Source organism: Knufia obscura (genome assembly GCF_036327395.1).
Source record: "Knufia obscura strain CCFEE 5817 isolate CBS 148926 chromosome Unknown scaffold_10, whole genome shotgun sequence".
Classification (NCBI taxonomy): Eukaryota; Fungi; Ascomycota; class Eurotiomycetes; order Chaetothyriales; family Trichomeriaceae; genus Knufia; species Knufia obscura.
This window is the reverse complement of record NW_027042696.1, coordinates 728,003-745,055: the sequence shown is the minus strand read 5'-3', so window position 1 is coordinate 745,055 and position 17,053 is coordinate 728,003. Positions and strand designations below refer to the sequence as shown.

Below are 17,053 nucleotides of genomic sequence, written 5' to 3'. Positions count from 1 at the left end.
GAAGCAAGTTGGGCAGGAGGTCAGAGGACTTGTGGGGATGTATTGGATAGTTGGGGGAGATTTGTATAGCTGTGGTTGAATAGTTGAAGTGGGAGATGGTCGAGAATTGTATGTATGAATCTAGATACGAATGTAAATGCACCAGTGTCGATAGCGTGTTCTTTTGATCTAATGTCACACCCTGGTTAACCTAGAAGCAGATTTGTATATCTCATGCCTCACCTCTTGCCCTTGCATAACTTGTTCGTGTTACTCTACAGAGGCGGCAGGCACAATGGGCGTAAATGGGGAATGCCGATTTCGCTGTCCCTGAGCACGTCATGCACTAAAATCGAATTACCGAGTGCCTCAGATCCACAATGAGTCGGTCTTTGACCAGACCACCTTCTTGATCTCCAGATCAACGTTTGCTCAATCTGTACCAAAGCTTCTGTGCCACAACACAAGTCTCAATCGATATTTCGGCGTCTGCTCATATGCGCCTCAGCGTTCTGATATCGAAACTACAAGTCGTCGAGCTTGTTCCCCCACCTTGAGAGCCGTCCGCCACAGCTACCAGAAAATATGTCTGGAGCAAGCTCCTCCTCTACACCGCCTACGGGCGTCTTGCCGAACCCCAAGCTGAATGCTCTGGGTAAGGCTTTGGCACAGGTCGACCTTGATGGCCATGATCTGCCTCCCTCACCGGCACCATCTAGTCCAAGATCTGGAAGGCAATACTCGATTGCCACGCAGCTGGTCTACTCAGAAGGGAACGACCAGTACAATGCCTCAAGTGTGCCGATCTACCAGGTATGCTTCCACTCTCTTACTGCGAGAGCCAATACTGACCTTGCCAGTCCGCCACATTCAAACAGACCTCGGCCACCGCCGGCGCATCGAACGAGTATGACTACACTCGCAGCGGCAACCCAACCCGAACCCACCTCGAGAAACACCTAGCCAAGATCATGCGAGCAAAAAGAGCACTAGTCGTATCCTCAGGAATGGGAGCACTAGACGTGATAACAAGACAACTGAGACCAGGAGATGAAGTAGTCACTGGCGACGACCTCTACGGCGGCAGCCACAGACTACTGAAATACCTCTCCACCTACGGCGGCATCATCGTGCACCATGTGGACACCACAAACAACGAGAAGGTCCAAGAGGTGCTGAGCGCGAAGACCGCAATGGTTCTCCTCGAGACACCCACGAACCCCCTCATCAAGATCGTGGATATCCCAAGTATTGCAAACATGGCACATATCGCCAATCCTGCCTGTCTAGTGAGCGTGGATAACACCATGCTTTCTCCTCTCCTACAGAACCCGCTCGATCTCGGCGCAGACGTCGTCTACGAGTCTGGCACGAAATATCTCTCTGGCCACCATGATCTCATGGCTGGTGTTCTCGCCATCAACGACGAGGACCTGGGTAACAGACTGTTTTTCACCATCAACTCGTCGGGATGCGGACTGGCGCCCTTCGATTGCTGGCTGCTTATGAGGGGAATCAAGACACTAAAGGTGCGAATGGATGCACAACAAGCGAACGCTATGATGATCGCGCAGTTTCTCGAGTCAGCGGGCTTCAAGGTGCGATATCCGGGGTTGAAGAGTCACCCGCAGTATGAGTTACACAACTCTATGGCGCGGGGTCCAGGTGCGGTACTCTCCTTCGAGACGGGCGATATCAACCTCTCGGAGCGAATCGTGGAGTCTGCTAAGTTGTGGGCGATTTCTGTCTCTTTTGGCTGCGTGAACAGTCTGATTAGTATGCCCTGCCGCATGAGTCACGCCAGTATTGATGCGAAGACAAGGGCGGAAAGAGGTGTACCAGAGGACTTGATCCGGTTGTGTGTCGGTATTGAGGATGGCGATGACCTGTTGGATGATTTGAGGACTGCGATGGTACAGGCAGGTGCGATGAATGTTACGATTGACGGGATCAGTGCACGGAACAGGACTATTGAGCAGGATGATCCGGTAGAGGGCGAGAAGATTGCTGCTGATGCTGCGGCGGAGAATGAGCCGTGAGAGCCATCAAAGGAGGAATAATTGTGGAATTTGTGTATATATGAACGCGAGCGAATGTAGTACGATGCTGAACCCATTTCTTTTAAGCTACAAACACCACCACATGTGAAGACATATGAGTGCCAAGACAGAAACCTTGAACGAACACAGGCGTGCTCAGGAGCAGCTAAAAGCAACCTATTGCAACCAAACACATCGGGAACATCGCATTGCAAGCATTGGACCGCCCGCAAACCATGAACTTCTGTATACAGCTCACGATTGTACATAATCATAATGACAGCAAATTTCGCGCTAAATTGTGCTTTTCGCGCACACACATTCGGCGTATGTTTCTTCGTCACTTTCTGTATAATCCAGTCTAACAGTTCTTAGCTGGTGGCGCAATGGTAGCGCGTAGCTCTCCTATTATTTGAGAGTTTTCTATTCCTCAAGCCTAGAAAATAGGTGGATTGAAGCTGAGGCTGTGGGTTCGAGTCCCACCTAGGTTGGTACCACTCTTGGAAGCTTGTAAGTTCAAACAACTGACATTAATAGGTCGGACTGAATCTGTTGTATTATCTTAAACGATATTTCTTTTTGTTCTCCTTATGAACGAACCTGAGATGTTTTTGCTTTTAAAACATTTCAGTGTGCTTGCTGCGTAGCGAGGAGGTTAAGGGGCTTTTGGTTCTTGCATCATCATTTTTGATCCGGAGAGTTAGCCATGTTGCGAGAGTTGATACTGTATCTATCCAGCTCCTGAAGCCGGTACGTTGAGGACACTGATGTTAATCATCAGGTAATCGTGCTGGACTCGAGAGGAGTCAGTCAATTTCCGCGGTGTCACAGTATGAGAGTGCACCAAAGCGCAGTTACATACAGCAACGAGACATAACTTACGTTAGTCGCAAGGAGAGCTGGACCCTACAAACCCGGACGTACGTTTCGTTACCTTACCTTGAATAGGCCCCGTGTGACATTTCTCGGCGACTGTTCTGAGCGGTCAACAGAGTGCTTCTTAGGTACTTACATCAGGCTGAGTTTTTCTGTACCATGCCGAGCTCTCAGCACTTGGATTACTCTTACTTACCCAAGACTTGACTTTGATCTTGATTTGATCCTCAAGCCTCTGGTCCCAGGTAAATGTGGTCGGAGAATGCGAGATAACAACGAGGATAAGCGAAGATGAGTTGATTGTGTGGGAGTGGAGGTCATTTGATCGCGAGTATTGAGTTTGTGATGTAGCGGGCGTGCCTGGTACTAAAGAACGTGTGTACGACTGTTGTGAGGAGGTAAGCACGAGCGTAAGCAGGATGCCGAAGCAGACAAAGATTCAAGATGTGTATCGCCGAGACAGGAACGACCACCAGTGAGGTGATAGGGAAGCCATGGCACAAGGTCAACAGGAAAGGACAACTCTTTGCATGTCAAAGAGCAGGCATGAACCAGGTACGACCGCTATCCTTGACAAGGCAGATTTCATATCATATTTCTAAGAGCAGACCGACCCTTTCGGCCTACACGAGACCAAGCTGAGCGCTCGGATGACTTCGTCTTCTACGGCTATCGTACGAACGGAATTGCAGATCACAGCAGTGAAATGGAATACTCATGCTTGTCACGCGATCGTGCAGAGGCATGTTTAGCTAGGCTGATGAGTGTTCAGATCAGATGGGTGCAGGATAAAGGTTGAGGTAGATGGAATCGTCAATACCAGGAAGAATCAGGACGTGGATACAGTGGCTTCTGGACGGCGTTGGAGAACCTGATCACTTCGCAGCTTGGGAAACGGCAGAAAGGGACACAGGTATGTGTACGTCTGGTGGACACCGTTGCTGTTCGACTGCAGTACTGGTAGACTCTATCGTGAGATGAGGATGGCTGGTACGGCCTATCTTGAGTTGATAGAGGCGTTCATGAAGTCATATCTCAGGAGTATATCGACACTTGCACATGTTCCCCATCATGTTGCAGAACGCCTTGGTGATCTGCGGTGATATTGCCTGCTCGGATGCACTCCAATCTCCTGTTCGCGTGTACTTACCTCCGTACGCATACCACGAGTCATGTCTTCCGTGACTACAGGGCGTACCTGCCTCGTCGTCTTCCCCTTCGCTTCATCCTACCTTCGAAGTATTCTCATCGAAAGTCGTGCTAGAGACAGAAGGAGTTTCGGATGTACTGTCACCTTCAGACAACTGCCGCTTCTGAGTACTCGAAGTCCTAGCGATAGGAAGATGGACTGTGATGTCACGAGTCGCGAGATCCTGCAGCCGCGCGTATCCGTCAATCTCCTTTTTGATCTCTTCGAATGGCATCACTAGAGCTTACAGACCCCAACTTACATCCACACCTCTCTGCATCCATCCGACACGCTGCTTGCCGATTCCTGCCGTGCCAACGTGAATGCCCGCCATCTCGAGCTGTAATTCCCGTTCAGACGCATGTTCGTTTCGGGACTTTGAGACAGATATCTCACCAGTCATCGCACAGATGAACGTCAAGCGGCTTCGAATGCCATCTGGCTGAAGTTGACGCACGAAGCTTTTGTCCAGTAACACTGTCGCAGATCCATCGTCCTTGGTCATTCTTGTGGACAAGCACGCCATACTGCCGCACATCACAGTTCTGTATGTATGCTCCAACCGACGTAGCCCGACTATCCTTCATCCAAGCTGATAGTGGCCTTCGAGCGTTCGGTTCCCTCATTTGGCAATGCACTCATCCCTGTGATCGGACGCTGATATCTCTACTCCGGATCCGGCCAGCCTGTGAATTTCCGGCGGTCTTGCCTAATCACATGGTCGTGATCGAAGGTCAGCCACTGATGGCCAGGGCCACGAGAGCCAATCTCCCCCAACAGCACCGCCACGTCCGCATCAAAATGTGACCAGTCGAAAGGTCTTGGCAGCTCATCACCTCTCCGCGAGTCGTACTCAACCGGTGCAAGCCTGCCAATCTGCTGGGCCTGGTCAAAATACGGCATTACATCTTCAGATCTCTTCCAGTTTGTCGTAAAGTCCCAGTGGCCACCCCAAGTCCTTGTCGTCCCGTCTGGGGTCTGGTACTCACCACGGCGTTGTGCAACCTGCATTTCTAGCCCGTCGTACGGCATGTTTCTGAGCATCGTGCGGTATGTGGTATTCTGAGAATTCAGACACCAGGCATGAAAGGCATAACGCCTAGTCTGGTGGCTTAGCGGAATGAGGCTGGCTAGTTCAATGGTGCTCGGGGCGCGATCCATATACACTCCCATCGGAGCATATACCTTGCAATACCTCACGTAGTGTCGATGGAGCAATGCACGCGCGTAATGTAGCTCGGCGAGTTCGTGATCAGGAAGACCGAACCAACGGAAATGCGGCTCAGTGGTCCATCTGTGGCTAAGAATGTGGTCTGGAAGGTAGAGAAGACCATGAACGTGCGCCTTGCAGAACTTCAAGCCGTATAACTCCGCGGCTTCAAGAAAGCCCATGCAGGCGCGGTGTTCGATGTAATGTATCGTGCGTACGAGCCTCATGCGTTCGACGCTGGAGGTATGGTACATACGGTTGCCTGTTGCCAGATCTTGTGTCCACTGCCCAAGATCTAGTTGGATATCTGTATTGTGTGTTGTTTCGGCGTGGAGAGTGTAGCCACGATACATGCAGAGAAGCGTCGCCTGTAGCCTGAGGTTTTGCTTATCGAGTTGCTGAATCATGGACATTAATCTATCGACTCGTGGTTTGAGGTCACTTGTAATGATCTCGTTGCAAAATGTCGAACGCGCGTACGAAGTACCTTGATCAAGTACCAGGAGTGGTATAATCTCACTATCGGCAATACGCTGAAGGCGAGGAGGCAATTCGTTGGTTTGTACGACGACTGATTGCATGACAGTTGCATGATCCGTAATTTTGGCATATAGTTTTGCGTATGTGTGAGGGTTGTAGGGAAAGATCACACTCTGATCCACAGACGGGGCACCCTCCATAGCTGAAGATTCATTAGTGTTCTGTCGGTGGCTCTGTAGACCTAAGTCAATCGAGATATGGGGTAGACCGACTGGCAGTAGCGCCCGCTCAGGTGGTCGAAGTACTGGAGCTCGATTGAGGGTGCTCCGTAGCAATGCGTGGATTTGAGACGTGTGGCAGGTGACCCGAATCCATAGGCATTGCGTCGCAATCACGCCAATGCCCATCTGCCGAAGTCGTCTGGTAACGAACAACATGTTGGCCCCGAACAGTCTTTGAACCGCCACCTGAGGATAAGTTGCATTGAGCGGATGCCAAGGAACAGTGATAACATACGACAAGATGGTGTTGAGGATCTCATCTGGTAGTCCAAGTATAAGGCAAGGCTTCGAGCCTATAGCCGTGGCTTGTTGCTCATCACGAGTTGCAGCCATGTTTTGCGCCGTTCCTGACAGATGCAAGCAAAAGCAATGAAGTACAAATACGCGACGGCAAGACTTCGAGCAATGTGAGATCCATAGGTAAGCACACAGGAAGGAATACTAGCGTGGGTCTCGTCACCGGTTAGGTGGGGTGCTACTGCCTACTAAGCGAGAACCTTCCTACCACACGTGACCCTAGAAAAGCTTCTGTGCAGTCTGTAATGGTAGCTGCAAAGAAGCGTAATTGCCAGACGAGTGGTGCCGTGGTATGTCCGATTTCGGGCATCTCTCGGTTCGCACACCCAGCTAGGTTTGTATGCCAGCCGAATCAGATCGTAGGATCGTTTGATTATGTATCAAACATGGATCAGCAGCATACTGTCCGATGCTCCCCAGTATCGAAGGCTGCTAACACTGAAAAAACGATAGGTGGCAGACACTAAGTGCTCGTGAGAATCTCCAATTGATTGTGGCAGATTGAAAATAACGTAAAGGGTATCTTTGCCTCGAGACTCCGCGTTCGCCGGCGCTATTTGGTGTGTATTATGTGGCCGACCTTGCAGTAAAAACAACTGCACTCATCCTAAACAATATCCCTGCGTGATGTTGCCAGACCTTCCCTTCATTGTGCAAGACAGGCCTTGACTGCTATATGCCCATGCGTCAAGTCAAACCGTGGTAAAGTTTCGAGAATCTTCAGCTTGAGGCGTGAGAGAATGCTAGCTACCACTCACTTCGTCCCCGTATTATTCTTCACCTCCTTCTTTTCCGCATCCTTACTATCCGGCCTGTAGAACTTATTCGGCACGAACGGCATCCTGCTCACCTCTGCCTTCCTGACACCCTTCCTCACTTTGACGCCCACCTTCGTCCCGCTCTTATGGTAACCGTTCTTGATCAGCCCCATGGCAATATTCTGCCCGTCCATACTCGGACTTGGACAGCCAGATGTAATCTTTCCAATAACTTCGTTCTTCTCTGGATCCACAACCTCAGCTCCTTCACGTGCGGCTGGTCCCTTCTCAACTAAGAACCCTACGCGACGCTCAGACATTGTCTTGGGAGATGCAAGTTGCTCGAGGATTCTAGACCGTCCATAGAAAGCCGGGCTTGCAGAGTCAGACCGACGATCCTTGCCCACGATCCACCCCAGCGCAGCCATGGGTGGTGTAGTCTGCGTCGAGATATCATGGCCATAGAGACACATGCCTGCCTCAAGCCTCAGACTATCTCGTGCCGCGAGGCCCGCCCAGCGGACGATCGACGAGTCGTTGATGATCGACTTGGCAATGGCCGTTGCCAACTCTGTACTATCTCCATTCTCGGAAGGAATGCTAATTTCGAAGCCATCTTCACCTGTATATCCCGTTCGGCTGACTAGTAGACTGGGTGTATTCATTTCACCTTCTGTAGTCAACTGTAGCCACCGTGACTCGCCGAAGCCGAGAGTACTCAGATCAGGTGAGGTGCCAGTGTCATCTTCGGTGTCGTGGTATACAAGTGCTTGTAGGACCTCCTGTGACTTTGGGCCTTGCAAAGCAACGAGCGAGTGGCAGTTCAATACATGCCACTTGATGTTCTCGTCTGATTTGGCATTGGGTACGCCTTTGCTTTCGAGGAACTGTGTCATTTGCTTTTCGATGTACGCAAGGTCTGTATCGCGGCAGCCGGCGTTGGTGACGAAGTAAAAGGAGTCTCTACCTAGTCTGGTGATGACCGTATCATCGATGATTCCACCGTTCTCATCTAATAGACACGATAAGCTGGAGTGGTGTTTCTTGAGCGTGTTGATCGATGATGGAGTGATGGTCATCAGAAACTCCTCGGCTAATGGACCAGATAGTTTATGCTGAACCATATGTGAGACGTCGAAGAGCGAGGCGTTTGCGCGTGTCCAACGGTGAGACTCTGGATGAGATTGATCTGGATATTCTAAGGGCATGCTGTAGCCGGCGAAGGGCACCATCTTGGCGCCTGCTTCGGTATGGACTTTGTCGAGTGGTGTGTGCTTGAGCTCTGATGTGGTTGATGAGGCATGGCGCGTTTGGGGGACGGTTCTGATAGGTCTGCTGATGTATTGTTGGGGCTGTTGAAGGGAGGTTGATCTTGGGGATTGGTTCGCAGTGGTGATAGACGTATTGCGACAGGTGCATAGGCCTCTGGCTTGAGCTTTCTGAAGCTCATTTGGCCTTATCTGAGGACGATTGGTACGTATTGAGGATTCGAGAAGAGTTCGTATTCCTCTTGCGGGAGGCATGTCGAAGGTGATTAGCAGGAAATTACTGAATCTAGGAGGACTGCCTTGCAATGATCAATACTACTGATGACTATTGTAACGATGCTCCTCTCTGTTCTTGGACAGATAGCAATATCAACCTCGTATCACAAAGAGGAGTTCACCGAGAGGAGATAATCGGAGTCAATTCCGAAGAAACTCACGAGGCTGGCAATAATTTAGCGTGATAACTCTTGGCACTTCCGCGCCATAACTTTTCCACTCTACCAATCGCACCTCCCTCAACTTTCTCTTCTTCACATCTCCACGCACGAAGAATCGCATTCGAAGCTTACGGACAGCTCGCACCCTTGACACGGTCGCTTGCACACCATACTTGCTTTGGGAGAAAGTCCCCGGACCACCGTTGTCACGGACCTGCCGAAAGGCGCCGCCATAAAAGCACATTTTGCGGCTTACTGCCTCGTACCTCTCCCACGAATCCGGACTCAACCTTGTCACCGTTTGTATTCGGCTTCGAAGAGGAGGCGAGGGTCACATTGGAGTCTTGGGGAGTGGGGATCAGAGGTAGAAAGAGGTTGCGCGATTCGTCGTACGTATACAGATATGCGATTGCTTGATTGGTATGCTTGTCATGCTGGTTGAGTAACTCGATGGGGCTTATTCTCGTGGCGTGGAGATCCTTCCATTATCTTTTATGAGTCTGTAGCTTATGGAAAGCGGCTGGTTGGAAGACTGGTGGATGTCCCGTCGAAAGGACCAGACTGAGTTGGAATGAATTGAAATGCTACGAGTGGGCAGGATATCTGCAGCAACTTCACATGATGAACACATCAATCATAGAGTCAAGCACTTAGACTGGCATGACCTCAAAGAGCATGTCTTGTCGTTGACGAAAAAGGTTGAAACAATTCTGATCGAAGTCTGCTTTGCAAACATGTTCTCATCAAATTTCCTCTGCTACATCTTCTTTTGTGCTCCTGCTCCCATAGCCATCTTCTGCTTCTCCGCTGCGGCTGGCTGGCTCTGTGCTATGCCCAGTACCTCGGTCCCAACCATCGCAATGATCGTACCACAAGTCATGCTCCAGACATTAATTGAAACTGCTCCGTAGGGACATCGTGGGAAAGCCAGAAGCCACTCGACTGGCCACGGCAACCATCCTCGAGGGTACGTGAATACCGGCGTCTTTGCGTGCCAGAATTGTAAGAGCATCTGCATGCCACTTGTCATAATCCATCGTGCGATGTTGGCCTTGGAGTCGAACGATTGTCGATGCGCTGATACATCCGTCGCTGTGTCCTGTCAGTGACCTTCTCGATTCTTCGGCGCCTGTCTACTCACCCTTCTGATCATGAGCTGCCATGGCCTTGTCATGTTCCCGCCGTATCTTCGCCCACTTCGCAAAATTGTCCTGGGCACTCACGGCGTTCATCTCTTTCTTGAGTCGTAACACTTCCTGCCGTAGTCGTAATTGGTCCTGCGCATCTTTGCTCGAGCTCAGTGGTAGACGGGCTGAGAATCGCCATAGCTATCGTGCTGTCAGTATGTTTGATCTCGTGTCGGTTGAGGTTCTTCTCACAATTTCGTTGATTGTCTTTGCGCCGACGGCGTTGATTATGAAGAGGAGGGTCTGTATTAGCAGCACTGCTGCGAAAAGTGAGACTATCATGTCGGCTGTCTCATGCTACTTCGGCGACAGATCAATCTTGCAGGTTAGTCTCTGTGTATCTGTTTCTACGATTCGCAAGGTGTTTTGGGAAAATTGAGGGTGACGTAGCACTTTGGTAGTCGCGCTAGAAGTGGCATGTCCTTTCGGTCCTGCTTGCCTTGATTCGATCCGTCTTGTTAATCAGTGTTTGTAGAGGTGTCTGTCGCGCTATAGCAAACGCGATCACGTCCTCGGTGGATTGAGGTGTCAGCGTCCGCACAGATAGAGGCCAGTATATTTTGTGATATTCTCATTCTGACTGGACATCTATGCTCTATCATCAACAACCTCTAAGCTTTGCAGCTACGGTCTACCAATCATCGCTCATGTTCAGGGACGAAGCTCCCCCTCCTACTCTATCCAACGGGCTCCAACTCACGTCTTCGCTTGTAGGCTCATACCGCCTCACTTCCGTCCCGCTTCCTTGCATGTAGAGTCAACAGCTGAAGCCAAACGACATGAATCCAACCAATTGCGTAACAAGGTAGCGGTATTCATGGGAGGATGTCCGGTAGCTCAGCGTCGGAGGCACTTTCGCTCTCACCCTCATCCTCGCTCTCTGGCTCTTCCAGCTCGCCCCAGTCCGTCGCAGTGAAAGTCTGAACAGGCTCGGCAGTGGCCACAGCAGGGGCAGCAGCAGGGGTTGCGCTTCGAACCGGCAAAGACTGCTCACCTTGAGCGACTGATGCAGTATCGAGCTTAGTGGCAGCATCGAAAACAGTCTTTGCGTCATCCAACACTTCCAGAATCTCGCTCTGGATTCCTTGCTCAAGTCCTGAGAATTCTCGACCTTTTCGTGAGATCAGGTAGCCACAGTCTCGGTTGAATGCCTCGCAGGATGTCTCGAGCTCACGGAGCGCCGTCTTCTTGACAGACTTCATCATCTTCCGAAGATTGGATCGCATGTGCACTCGCACTTGCTTGAACATTTCTTCCGCGTTCTCTTCGAGGTGAGTTTTCATCGTATTCTTCATGCGCGTGTAGCGTCCAGTGCCACGCTCTTCCTTGCACTCTTCGTAGACCTCGCTCATCTCGGATTGGATGATTTCTTCACACAACCTATTAGCAGTTGTCTGTTCAGCTTTGATGTTCTTCTTGACGTCCTGCAGAACGCCATCAAGTGACTTGACGAACCGATCGAGCTGATCATCGAAAATAGCCTTGATGGTGATGGCCGTTCCCTTGGTCGTCATGATGTCGCTGAACGCAGTCTCGAAGACATCGACCTTAGTCTTGCATTGCGCGATGCCATTGTTGAGAATTTGGTAGATAGTCTTGTTGAATACATGATTCCATTTCGGATCGATTTTTCGCATGAACGGCTTCGCGAGATTCTCGTTGAAATTGTGCTCCTTCTTTGAGTTGGCAAATCGACCTTCACACCGTACTGTAGCTCGGTATGTGCCCCAAGCTAGACCCGGTTCTTCCGACTTGCGAGGAGCACCCCACTTTAATGCTATCAGGACAGCCTCTTCGCTGCCAGCCTTAGCCGCTTGTGACAGAATATCGAGGATCTTTGTCGTGATCTCATTTTCCATTTCGACGATTGTGCTCTTCGTGATATCGAGCAATCCCTACGCATGTTAGCTAGGATGTGTGTTATTAGGAAGCGTATCATACCTTGGTTAGATCGTCGACAATTTCCTGGTGCTTCTGACTCTGGCTCTCAGCCTCATCGTCGGTGATCATAGCAGAATCGCTGCCTGAAGACCACAAATCCAGTGATGTCAAGAGAGACTTAAGCTTGTTAGTGTGAGCCTCAGCGGAAGCTATCGTCTCTGCTTCGCCGATCTTGTATGCATGGTCGCGAAGCGCGGGTATGCCGGTCTCTTCCTCAGAAAAGAAGCATGCAGCGATTTGCTCATCCTCCATATTACCTCACAGCTTCTGGAAGCCTTGAGACGAAATGCAGAACACGGGAAGACTCTGACTCAACTCTCCACCATGCTGGATCTCTGCTTCAGGGTCGAAATCGTCATCATCCTCAGCATCGTCACGATGAAGGTCTTGAATACCAACAGCGAAGTCTTCTCGGATGTAGCCTGAAGAGTATTTGTTTCGTGCAAGCACGCAAGCGACCCATTCTTGCTCACGAATCTCGCCATCGATCTCTTCAGCTCTGCTAGTGCTTGCATCTGCTCTGCTTTCTTCTTTCTAAGCTCGCTCTTCTCATCGCGGATCTTGGCTCGGAGCTCCTTCAGTTCTTGTAATTGCTTCGCCACCTCAGCAGGCGTTAATTGAGGCTTCGAAGTATCCTGCTGGTAGGTTCCGGTCGTGGTGCGGCTGGGGGATGCATCGGCGGGCGGAGAAGCAGGGACTGCGGTGGACGCCGCTCTTCTCAATGGGAATTGATACGTCTGTGAAAGGTACTGTTGCGTTCGACTCTTCTTCGGGGTTTGAGGAGAAGCGTCTTCATCCGAACGTGGGCGCTTGCTTGGGCTGGCTGCTGCGGCTGGTTTCAGGACAGGCGGATAGACAACAGCACCTTTCGCGGCCATGGCCCTCAGGTCTCGGTAAGCCTTTTCCATGAGGATGGCCTCCCGGTTCTGGTTATCTAATGCCTCGATGCTGGCTCTGGAAGCTGTCAAGCTCTCTACTAGAGCCTCGCGGTCCTTGTCGAGATCTGCTTTGCCTTTATCGATGGGAGCGATTTTCTCGCTGAACTCGGCATCCTGCTGGAGGACACCTCGCACCTCACCGAGAACGATTTCATCTGTCTTTGAGCAGATAAAAGTCATCCTATTGAGTGTACCGTCCCGCTGTAATTGACGCTTGAAGCCCTCCCCTAAGAGGTGTCTAGCGCTTTTATCGTCCACTGCTCGGATGATTGGTGCCACAACCCATAATGCTGTGCAGTTCTGAAGGTATTTGCGAGCAACGGCGGAGCGAGCCGCGTTGCTGTCAGCGACTCCGGGCAAATCGACCAGAACAGAGCCTGTAGCAAGGACAGAAGCTTTTGTGTAGACCTTTACTCGTCGGATCATTGGCCAGAATTCATTCTCGGCGTCCACCCCAGGGCCGATGCTTGCGTTCTTCTCCTTGCTATCGATGAACTTCTTCATCGATGTGTAGAGAGCTATGGCGGTCTCCTCTTGAAGCTCCAAGTTGCAACCAAGAAGCTCAGCCACCTTCTTGACTCGCATTAGCTGCTCCACAGTCACCTTCCCTATGTTATGAGCCGTGATAGTGGGATATACGGCCTTGATCTTAGAAAAGGCAATACCTGCTTCAGACTCTTCATCATAAATCGAGCCTGCAGCGCCTTCAACATCGCTGAGGAGTAGTTCAAGCTCTTTCCTCCATTCAGACTCCGACACAAACTCGATTGTCGTACCGTAAGGACTTTCATTTCGATCGTTGTAGGAGATCTCTGTGACCACCGCGGTGCAGGCTCTCATACAATTTGTAGGAATCAGTTGCTGCTCTCCTAGCAGAGCATTGATGACAGATGATTTCCGCTGCCTGTGGCGCCAACAACACCAATTAGCAGTCTAGGTGGCTTGGAGTGTATGGCTTCCACTTGTCGCAGCCAGGGTGCTGTGATAGCTGTCTGGGGAGCACGCTGCAATGTTGTTCTCAGTTGATCAAGAATTTTCACTCCATTCTTGACCTCGAGATTGCTCTTCTCGAGATTTGACATGTTGGCGGTCTCCTGGGATTGCGATATGTCGACAAAGGGAATGTTGGGGTGGGAAGAGGGTGGGAGGTTGAATAGAAACTTGTAGATGTTGTTGTTTGTCACATGTTGTGACAGGGCGGACTCCCCAGTTACAGGCAGCAGCCTGCACGTAGTGAAGATATTGCCGAAACCACAAGCACTAATAGGACAGAAGACGAAGAAAATGCAGGACCTACCTTCACTTCCTTAGACATTGTCAGTAATGAACGACCTCCCGAACCTCGACTGCATCGTTGAACCCATATTCAGATCGAGGCTCTTCATTTCGAAGTGACAAGCACATGAAGCCAGCGATTACATCTCAAGCACCAGTGACAGCAGCCCATCATTTGAAAGTGTGGAAGTGATGTCGAGTTCAGAAAGTTCGGAAAGGTACTCTATTGAGAATCGGGAGCATGAGGCTTGGCGTGTTTAAGCAAACGCGCTTCCTCCTTGATGAGTTCCAGGGTGCTCTTTCCTGGCCATGCCAGCGATAATTCAGATGACGAACTGAGACGCGGTTGTGCTAACCATGCCATGATAGCAGCGCGTCTCGATACCGCGCAGCCGATTTGTCCTCTGTCATGCAATGATACAAGCGCGTAGGGAGGCGGTTGTGCACCAAGTGCATCTCCTACAACGCTGCTTGTATCTACAATCATGACCGGCATGCCGCTTGAATGACCACCATTTTCCGAAGCTCGCGACTGTGAAAACTATTGCAGACAGTGAGAAGCAGACCGTGTGTCAGCATCATATGTGATATGGTTGGAGAACCACCTCTCAAGAAACAGCGTCTTGACGCGAGTCATGCTGAACAGATTCGAGCTCAACGAGCTGGCTTCTTGTCCACGCTTTCGCGTCCAATATCACCGCCACAGAGCAGGACAAGTAATGGTTCGGAAGCACCTCCATCTAACGGACGCAGGACGCAAGGAACCTCAACGCAAGCAGCTGACACCCTTCGAGCACTGCCGACTAGCCAGATCAACGGCAGCTTCACGGCACCTACTCAAATTAATGGACGATTAGCGAGCAGTACTCGACGAGTCATTCGATCACCGTTCCAGCTTACTCGAGTACGAGGTCTATCGGCAAAGGACAACATCGACAGTGTCAGCCTACACGATATTCTCGGCGACCCTCTCATCAAAGAAGCATGGATCTTCAACTTCTGCTTCGATGTCAACTGGACCATGCAACACTTCGATGCAGATGTACGTCAGCTTGTCAACGTAAAGATCGTGCACGGATCATGGAAAAGAGAAGATGGGAACAGACAGGCCATTGAAGAGCACCTGAAGATATGGAAGAACGTACAAGAGATCCGAGCATACCTACCAGATCCGTTTGGCACCCATCACAGCAAGATGATTATCCTCTTCAAGCACGATGACACTGCTCAGGTTATCATACATACAGCGAATATGCTGGAGAAGGACTGGGACCATATGACCCAGGCTGCATGGAGGTCTCCTGCTCTTCCCTTGTTACAAGCGTCTAAAGACAAGGAGTCGGCCGTGGGCGCGATAGGTAGTGGTAGTCGCTTCAAGCACGATCTACTACGCTACCTCGGTGCCTACGGAGGGAAGCTCAAGCCTCTAATTGAACAGCTCGGCAAGCATGACTTTCACGCTGTACGCGCAGCTTTGGTCGCATCAGTGCCGTCTTATGTCAAAACATCAGATCCATCGGACAAGAGATGGGGACATCTCGCTCTGGCTGATGCCGTGGGTGCTGGTAACAGCTCGAAGTTAAAATCAACACACGAACAGCACCTGGTCTGTCAAGTCTCTTCCATTGCTACTCTGCCAGCGACATGGCTTGATGAGACAGTGTTCAAAGCAGCACGGTCCTCTGCAAAGCATTTGTCAACCTCAATCATCTATCCAACGCCGACCGACCTTCGCAGTGCCATTACTGGATATGCAACAGGTGGCAGCATCCACACAAAAACTATATCCGCAGCCCAGCAGAAACAAGTAGCGGCACTCCGCCCATATCTGCACAGGTGGGGCGCTCAGTCTGCCAATACATCAATGCAAGCCGGCCGCCATTTGGTACCACCACACATCAAAACCTACATCTGCTACGGCTCGAAACCAACAACCGAAAATCCTACACCGGATATTGACTGGGTACTGGTCACTAGCGCCAACCTCAGCACACAAGCATGGGGCACGGCAGCAAAGGTCGCAAAAGGAGTCAAAGATCCAGGAGAGGCTATATCACACATCTCAAGTTTCGAGATTGGTGTACTAATCTGGCCGGAGCTGTTCCTCGACGAGTCTGACGGCAAAGCTACCGGGCGAATGGTCCCGACCTTCGGCATGGATTTGCCAGACATTCCTCGAACGCCCAGCACCGGAGACAAGGTCGTCGTTGGAATGAGAATGCCGTATGATCTGCCGCTGACATCGTATGGTCCTGGTGAGATGCCGTGGAGTCCATCATCGACCTATGAGGAACCCGACAGGCTTGGACGGACGTGGGGTTGAGGTCGAACGACCATGTTGAGGTAGAAGGACTGAAAAGAAATGGAATCAGCCATGAACCACAACGCTTCCGCATCATAGTTGTTGAAAAGTAGTTCGAGTCTGAACGATCATTTGTATGAGTAGTGTAGCAATACGAGTAATGATAATGTTCCACACATGACGCATGATATTCAGCCCTTGTAATCTCTCCTCAACGTCTCCCTGCAGGCCTCAATCCTCATCGTCCTCCTTCCCTACCACTCGAACATCCACTAAAACTCCATCAAATCCCAGACATCTTGTTAATAACCTCGTCGGGTCGGACATAGTCCCACTGATCCTGCCATTAGCCCCAAACAGCCGCCTCCAGGAACTGGCCACCACAAATTCCCCCTCGAGCTCAAAAACAAAGCTACCATGAATACGCCGCACCCAGACGTCGAACAAGGTCAGCAAGCGCCGACATCATCCATGCATGTATGCTACGCTATTTGTGCCCATGTGCGTATGACTAAGTAGTTGGACGGGTATACTCGCTTGAGCAGATACGCAGAGCCTGGCTTGGTCGGTCCGCTCGCACGAGATATTCAATCTGA

General features: G+C 50.8%; 7 protein-coding genes and 1 non-coding gene across 8 annotated transcripts; 3 read left to right on the top strand and 5 right to left on the bottom strand.

The window, feature by feature from the left end:
- Positions 1-564: 564 nt before the first annotated feature.
- On the top strand, positions 565-2,018 carry STR3 (cystathionine beta-lyase; the record flags this gene model as incomplete). Its single annotated transcript, XM_064876497.1, has 2 exons — positions 565-792; positions 840-2,018. The coding sequence occupies 2 exons, from the start codon at positions 565-567 to the stop codon at positions 2,016-2,018; spliced, it is 1,407 nt and encodes a 468-aa protein (XP_064727804.1).
- Positions 2,019-2,390: 372 nt separating this feature from the next.
- PMZ80_008094 lies at positions 2,391-2,509 on the top strand. The gene has a single exon. It is a non-coding gene; the product is annotated as a tRNA-Arg (tRNA).
- Positions 2,510-4,749: 2,240 nt separating this feature from the next.
- Positions 4,750-6,387, bottom strand: PMZ80_008093 (uncharacterized protein; the record flags this gene model as incomplete). Its single annotated transcript, XM_064876496.1, has 1 exon — positions 4,750-6,387. One exon carries the CDS (start codon positions 6,385-6,387, stop codon positions 4,750-4,752), a length of 1,638 nt encoding a protein of 545 aa, XP_064727803.1.
- A 718-nt stretch (positions 6,388-7,105) lies between these two features.
- On the bottom strand, positions 7,106-8,632 carry GCV1 (Aminomethyltransferase, mitochondrial; the record flags this gene model as incomplete). Its single annotated transcript, XM_064876495.1, has 1 exon — positions 7,106-8,632. The coding sequence occupies one exon, from the start codon at positions 8,630-8,632 to the stop codon at positions 7,106-7,108; it is 1,527 nt and encodes a 508-aa protein (XP_064727802.1).
- Positions 8,633-9,571: 939 nt separating this feature from the next.
- On the bottom strand, positions 9,572-10,283 carry GET1 (GET complex subunit get1; the record flags this gene model as incomplete). The annotated part of the gene is made up of 3 exons (XM_064876494.1): positions 9,572-9,906; positions 9,956-10,142; positions 10,194-10,283. The coding sequence occupies 3 exons, from the start codon at positions 10,281-10,283 to the stop codon at positions 9,572-9,574; spliced, it is 612 nt and encodes a 203-aa protein (XP_064727801.1).
- Positions 10,284-10,816: 533 nt separating this feature from the next.
- Positions 10,817-12,194, bottom strand: PMZ80_008090 (uncharacterized protein; the record flags this gene model as incomplete). The annotated part of the gene is made up of 2 exons (XM_064876493.1): positions 10,817-11,896; positions 11,943-12,194. The coding sequence occupies 2 exons, from the start codon at positions 12,192-12,194 to the stop codon at positions 10,817-10,819; spliced, it is 1,332 nt and encodes a 443-aa protein (XP_064727800.1).
- A 59-nt stretch (positions 12,195-12,253) lies between these two features.
- On the bottom strand, positions 12,254-13,962 carry PMZ80_008089 (uncharacterized protein; the record flags this gene model as incomplete). Its single annotated transcript, XM_064876492.1, has 2 exons — positions 12,254-13,780; positions 13,843-13,962. 2 exons carry the CDS (start codon positions 13,960-13,962, stop codon positions 12,254-12,256), a joined length of 1,647 nt encoding a protein of 548 aa, XP_064727799.1.
- Positions 13,963-14,744: 782 nt separating this feature from the next.
- On the top strand, positions 14,745-16,478 carry PMZ80_008088 (uncharacterized protein; the record flags this gene model as incomplete). Its single annotated transcript, XM_064876491.1, has 1 exon — positions 14,745-16,478. One exon carries the CDS (start codon positions 14,745-14,747, stop codon positions 16,476-16,478), a length of 1,734 nt encoding a protein of 577 aa, XP_064727798.1.
- Between the last annotated feature and the right edge of the window lie 575 nt (positions 16,479-17,053).